At 38.7% G+C, this 7,194-nt stretch overlaps 1 protein-coding gene across 1 annotated transcript; it reads right to left on the reverse strand.

Moving 5' to 3' along the window:
• Positions 1 to 3,948: 3,948 nt before the first annotated feature.
• si:ch211-103a14.5 (guanylyl cyclase-activating protein 1) lies at positions 3,949 to 7,194 on the reverse strand. Its single transcript, XM_049575846.1, has 4 exons — positions 6,997 to 7,194; positions 4,940 to 5,089; positions 4,245 to 4,335; positions 3,949 to 4,082 (listed from the first exon to the last, which is right to left on the reverse strand). Exons 1-4 carry the CDS (start codon positions 7,192 to 7,194, stop codon positions 3,949 to 3,951), a joined length of 573 nt encoding a protein of 190 aa, XP_049431803.1.

Raw genomic sequence — 7,194 nt, forward strand, 5'->3', positions numbered from 1 at the left:
ATAAAATATATATAATTATCCCAACCTGACAAAAAAAATCAATATTTTTTGTATGATTTGTTATCATTTTTTTATATATAAAAATAAATTATAACAAATCATATTAATTATAATTATTTTTAATTTATTTGTCAGATTAGGATAATTTCATATAACTGATTATTCTTGGTAAAATATGTCCCTGTGACTTATGCATGTGAAATAAACATCATATTTATTTTATATATTATGTATACTAGTTTTTCATTTTTTTTATATGATTTACTATGCATAAATAATGAAGAAATGATTTTGTAAGGAAATATCTGGTGTTTTTTCATCTTAAATCTTTATTTTTTTGCTTTGACAATAAGGTTGATGACACCACATTTACATTTACATGGTTGTTCTAATATGATTATACAGGCATGATAGCAAACAGTTAAACTGAGTAAACTCTTTCCTTATAAAATTAGATGAGCTACATTGGAATGACTGAATCATCCATTAACAGGAAGGCTGTTAAATTGATTTACTTTTCATTAATTTTAGTACTCTCTTTTTCATTTTCTTCTCTTCATGTTTGTCTAATTTTTTAAATGTACACATTCTTCATTTTTACATTATTTGCTTTGAATAGCGCGAGAAGATACACACACTCTACTGTGTATCTTAAGGCTTAAGGGTTTAACTGGCCGCTGTCTAGACTGCACATCTACTGGCTCACACTGTACACCAGCAGACAATATTTATGACTCACACAGAGCGGGAGTTTCCACTGTAAAGAACAACACATTCACTGTGAGAAGGCACAGCACAAGTGGACGGTTGGTGATGATGATCCTGTCACTAGTAGTAGCCAAAACAGTCCGACAACAACAAGCCACTCCCTGAAACTACTCACGGCTCTGAGAGCGTGTGTCCAACATCCAGCTGTGCAAATTTGTCTTTTGGGCTTCCTGGTTTCGGCATCATATCCATAATGAGCCTGTGGCCACGTGTGTGTAATGCTAATTGTTTGTATTCTAGGATGGATGGTTGTTTGAGGCTGTAGTGTCAGGGTGTGATGGGCTGTTTTGGGTCCAGGTGCCTGTAGCATCACAAAAGGATGAAGGAGCCCCCCAATTATGTATGCAGTGTCTGAAGGTCAGAGCCCCCAACATAATTTTAACATGAAAAGGACTGTGAGGGGTCAACAGATGATCAAAGGGATATAAAAAAGAATCCCTGTTACAGTTGGGTCCATTTGATCAAACTTTGTTCTATCTTTGCCTTCTTGTTATGAAATACTATTTCACAACACTATTTTTAATGGTGATTTTTTTTTATTGTAAATCATTTAGTAATCAATTTAACTATTTGTATCTTTTCTCTATACCCTTTTCTGTATCCTTTATTATGTTTTATATTTTTTGCTCAGTAAAGCACTTTGAATTGCCCTTGTGTATGAAAGGTGCCATACAAATAAAGCTGCCTTGCCATACCGGATTCTTTTCTGTTTTCAGGCCACTACAAATGATTCAAATGAGATGATCCTTGAAGGCAAAACTCCCAGACTGTCCATGGGACACACAAAGTCATTAAAAGAACAAGTGGATAACTTAAGCAAATTTTGCCAGTCGTTCTGTGCACTGATAAAATATTTCTGCTCGGCAAGAGTGTACATGCACGCACACACGCACACACACCATCAACACCCAAATCCATGCACAAACACTATGGACCATCTTGTTTTACAAAATATAAGTTCCATTGGATCTTACAGAGCTGTCAACAACATAAATGTTGTATATGCTTCTTGCTAAACACTTGACAACAACTTTTATTCGGTCTCACAAAGGTACTTTCTGCAACATTTGTCATTTACTTTCAGAAATGTGCACCCATCAAAATTAAGGCTTTTTCTTTTTAACCATAACCTCTCCAGCCAGCAATCACAGCAGCATCCCTAACCAATCTAATGTGGAACTTTAATTCAGGAAAACAGTTGTTAGCTTGTTGTTTCCAGTTACTTTGCTTTTAGTGATGCAACAATTTGAGCGACAACTTTAAGGGAAACAACTGGAAATGCACACATTATGACAGTTGTCCTGAAGAATGATAAACAGTCAAATATAAAAGGATTCAGACCAGAGGCTGATTAAAGGAGAATGTTACACGATTTCGATAAAGCTTTTATTGTTTATTTCAAAATATACAGTACTGCCCAGTGAATCTGCATCAGTGTAGGAAGTGCTCAACATGTGATCTATTCAAAGTATAAATTAGTTTTGTTGTAAAGGCTTTACAAAAATACCTACGCTTCTGTAATGGCTCAAAAAAGAGAAACCTCAGGTAGCTCCACTGTGCAGTAAACTACACTACAATTATAAAAATGAAGGGGTCTCAAATTCTTTTAGTAATTGGCTTTACCTAAACACATAAAGTTCAACATGCACTTAATGTCAAACAGCATGCAGTGGCAATAATGGCACTTAATAGACACTGGACAGAAATTATGTTGTTTTTTTTTCAGAGGAAGCACCTGAACACTGATACAGCTGGAGAATATACGTTATTAACCTGTCTTTGTAATTAGTTTCAGTATTTCAGAAGTAAAAAGACATTTTATCATAAAGCAGCATACTGACTCCATTTTTTTCACCATGACATATTGTCACCATAGTTTAAAAGTATGTGTTTTAGAAGCATGTTAACAGTATTGATAGCAACCTATTTGTCAGAGGAAATTGTTTCCATTGTCCGTTTCTGCAAACCACAAATACATTATATTTGCATGCTTTATTCGCTTCGTATTAATGTTTCTAAAGTGATGTAGCTGAAGAGGTGGAGAGGATGGTGCATGGTGTGTAGCCTGGGCAAGGCGCCTGCCAAGCCGCAGACCACTGCAGACCACCGTTTGAAACCAGCTGTGTTTTAGTGAGTCATTGCTATGTTTGCATCGACTTTTTGGGTTACAAACATGGGTGTTTAGTCGAAATTTGTCTGCGGGGATAGTGGCATAAAAACTGATTGTTTTAAACAAAGACATCACTACTTTTCCTGCCAGGATTGTGCCCCAAAAACTGGGTACTTTAAGCCAAAACATGATCTTTTACTAAACTAACCACTTCATTTTTGTGCCTTAACATAACCACACATTAACCACAGTGTTGTTTAATCATAAAGTTTTAAAGTATCTGCTACACCAGGGGTGTCAAACTCATTTTAGTTCACCAGCCACATACAGTCCGATTTGATCGCAGGTGGGTTGGACCAGTAAAACCATTGCATAACACCTTCAAATTTGACCCTTTTTTTGTTGAAAGAAGAACATTTTTAAAAACGCTAATCCATTTACAAAACAAATGACAAATAGCCTGTGATGCCTTCTGAAGAATAAATGCAATTCAACAATATTTCTCATTTCTTCCACAGACTACAACTCACTGTCGTTACATGTCCATTTATCTATACATTTCCACTCCTGTGTAGTAATCCTGACAACACCACACCAAATTAAACTGACAGAAAGGAACTGTATTCCGGCCAGGTAAAAAGCCTCTGAAGCAGCATTTTACATAAAGAAAGTTACTCCTGCTCCTGAAACCTGGCACCTCTTAGCCTTCACAAGTGCATCACTGTTAGGAGTGCAAGGTCATCCAGTGGGCTGGATTGGACCCTTTGACCCTTACGCCCTGTTTGACACCCCTGTGCTACACAATAACGTGCAGATAAGTAACTTATCCATGGTTTGCAGAGACGTACAATGCCAACCTTTTTATCTGGTGATTGGGTTGGTAGAAGCTTTAATATTTTGGATCGACAGAAAGTCCTTGCTTGGCTCATGGATGTGTGAGGAAAACCATGAGAGATTGGTCCCCATCATTTTATCCTGATGATGACTGGTGGGCTATCCTGAATCCACGTCTCCTGCTGTGGCACAGTTATATAAAAGTGTACAACTTAGGATCCACAGAGTTGGAGAGATTAGCTGTTTTTTGTTTTCATCTCTCCTTGAATTTTCTGGACGATGTGTGTGAGGTCCATACACTCCGTTAGTGTCATCAGCAGCTCTTCGTCATTCTGAATCCCCTCCATGAACTCCTCATAGGATAGTTCACCTGGAAAACAAACACACACACACTGAACTCAAATACTTTAATACTGGTGGCTCGAAATTCATATCTAGTACGTGATTTGCTAAGGTTAAGATATTTAGTTTTACTCCATCTACACCTCCAACACAGCTGATCACCCCCATTAGGTTCCCCTTTTGGTCTTACCATCTCCATTGATGTCAATCTTGTCAAACACCATGTTGGCAAAGTCCTCTGCCGACGTCTCACACGGAATTCCATTGATTGCACGGATAGACTAAACATGACACAAAGAGAGGAGATCATGTCACAATCTGACACATGTAATGTTGCTTATATTTCTCCAACCAGTAGATGTCAGCTCAGTGTCAACTAATTGTGTCTGCACCTTGTATAACACACCCCACAACCCTGAATAGAATAAGCAGTCACAGATAATGAATGAACCTTGTATAACACACTGTACGTTCCGCGACGTTCTTCTAAGCCTGGGGTGGGATTTCAGGGCCTTTTATCTCAACCACACCTAAGTGGTCTGAGCAGGTTGTCTCAGGACAGTCCTGGGATTTTCTCTGGTCTGTCACTAAGCCAGTGCAGGCGAGACGTGGATGAGGAAAAATACGGAGTGAAACAAAGTTCAATCAATATCATTCTTGTAGGGAAAACAACATGATGCTATCATGCTGAGCTTTATTTCACTAAAATTCAACATGGTTTCTTTTTTGTTAGTTGCTTCCCCAGTTATTGTTAATGACCAATAAAAAGAAATGAGGGGTGGGAGCATGAACTTTTTTCAGCCTCTAGAGGGCCTGACAGAAAAAAGTTAGAGAACCACTGTACTAAACTATGCGGCAAGCTTTACCATGAACCCTCATGCACACCTTAATGATGAGAAGCAGCTCATCACGGTCGATGCAGCCGCTTCCATCTATATCATACAGTTTGAAGTACCAGCGGAGCTTCTGCTGCACTCCTCCCTTTAGCACCAGGCTCAGAGCGGCTACATACTCCATGAAATCAATGTAACCATCCTGCAGGAAGAAAAGGAGACCATGAACATTAGCAGAATTAGTCTTTAAAGGCCCAGTTTGTAGGATTTAGTGCCATCTAGCAGTGTGAACTACGTTGGCCGAGGCAGACTCACAAATGGCCCTATCTAGAATCAGTGTTTGGTTTGTACATTCTGGGCTACTGTAGAAACAACATGGCGGACTCTTATTATATTCAATTTCTGCCAATATATCCCCTAAATCCTGCACACTGCCCCTTTAAATGTAACACTTTGCTATTAGAGCTGGGCACTATATCGATATCATATCCAAATGATCTATGATAAGAGACTAGATATCATCTTAGATTTTGGATATTGTAATATCATAACACTGAAAACACACTAAGAAGCAGCAAAGTGCAGCTGGGAGGCGTGTTCATGTGTTTCAGGCAGGAAGAAATTCTTTCTATCATAGGTCAACATGTCACGTGAGTCACAGGACTCTGTTTACTGATTGGCTGCGGGTGTTCTCTGGCTGCAATTCACCGCTAAAAGTTAAACTATCCCCTGCTTTTAGTTTGGCTGCACTTCACCACTGAGTCAAATAAGCTTGGAGTGGCTGCCACAGGGAGGGGGCAGCTGTGCACTGATCAGAAGATCGGCAGTGCGATCCCCGGCTACTCCAGTCAGTATTTAGAAGCATCCTTGGGCAATAGACTGAATCCCAAATTGCTACCGATGGCTGCTCCAACAGTGTGTGAGTGAGTAAATGGTTACTGAATAGCAGGTGGCACCTTGTATGGTAGCCTCGTCTACCAGAATGTGATTGTGTGTGTGAATGGATGAATGTGACTTGTAGTGTAGAAAGCACTTTGAGTGGTCAAAAGACTAGAAAAGAACAATACGAACGCAGTCCATTGACCATTTACCACATCTTTCTACAGACATTGCAAAGCAACCCAATGCACTTTGCTGCTGCGTGGTGTGTTTCTGGGGGTGCTGATTATTAATAAAAATCTCATTGTGTACCTACTTTATGAAAGCACCAATTGTGTCTCAGTATCGATATCAAGGTATTTGGTAAAAAACTATCACGATATCTGATTTTCTCCGTATCGCCCAGCCCTATTCACTCTTCTGATCTACACCCTACAAATAATCTAACAATACAGTCATAAATACTGACTAAACATACTTTCATTGGACAGTCCATATAGGGGGGCAAAGGTTCATCCCCAATTAGTGAGCATAGGCACCTGCTCCTGGTTCACATGTATGTACAAAGAGGTTGTAGGTCAGTTGGGTAAGCTGCGTCCCTGGGATAAGCCCCCTCGCTAATAGAATAAGTTCCTCTCAATTAGATTTCTATTAGCAGAAATAATCTAGAGAAAACATGTAGACACTGAGGCACAGCAGATGTGGGCTACTGCTTTTAAAAACTGAGATGAACATAAACCGGTTTATCTGCTCATACAGTTCTGCTCATATAATCTGCTTATATATATTATATATAAATTTGCTGTTGCGTACCAATAGACATGAAATAGATGTAGTTTCTGGAAACAAAGTATGCAAACAAGTAAACAAGCATGTCGTTTTCTTTTAACTTTGTGGGTTCTTTGATAAGACTGAGGATGATCATTATAATCCTTATCTTGAGGATAGCAGTAGCAGAATATAAATATGATATAACTATAATTTATGTGATTCATATTTGCAGCATTATCATAAGCTGTCTTGCTGCATGTAGATAATTAGATAATTTAATGTGAACCAAACATGTAGCTGTAAATACAGCTGTAAAACATTTCACTGTCAGTGCTGTTTAGCAAAGATGAAAAGTACCTTATGATGAGTACACTTAGATATTCAGCTTTACTGATATAGGCTAGTGACATTAGAATATATAAATATATGAGTCTGCCAGAAAATGACAAATCATCTTACATCATTCATATCAAACGTTGTAAACATGGTCATCACGTAGGCATTTGAAGTATCCGACAGGTTGCTCAGGCCAAAGAACTTCTTGAATTCGTAAAAGGTGAGAAGTCCAGACGGGCACTCAGTCATGAATTTCCTATACCACTGATGACTCTCACATGCTTGTAGTTCCTCCATACTCGACCCAGTGCAGTTCCCCAT

Source organism: Epinephelus fuscoguttatus, linkage group LG1 (assembly GCF_011397635.1).
Source record: "Epinephelus fuscoguttatus linkage group LG1, E.fuscoguttatus.final_Chr_v1".
In the NCBI taxonomy this organism is placed as follows: domain Eukaryota; kingdom Metazoa; phylum Chordata; class Actinopteri; order Perciformes; family Serranidae; genus Epinephelus; species Epinephelus fuscoguttatus.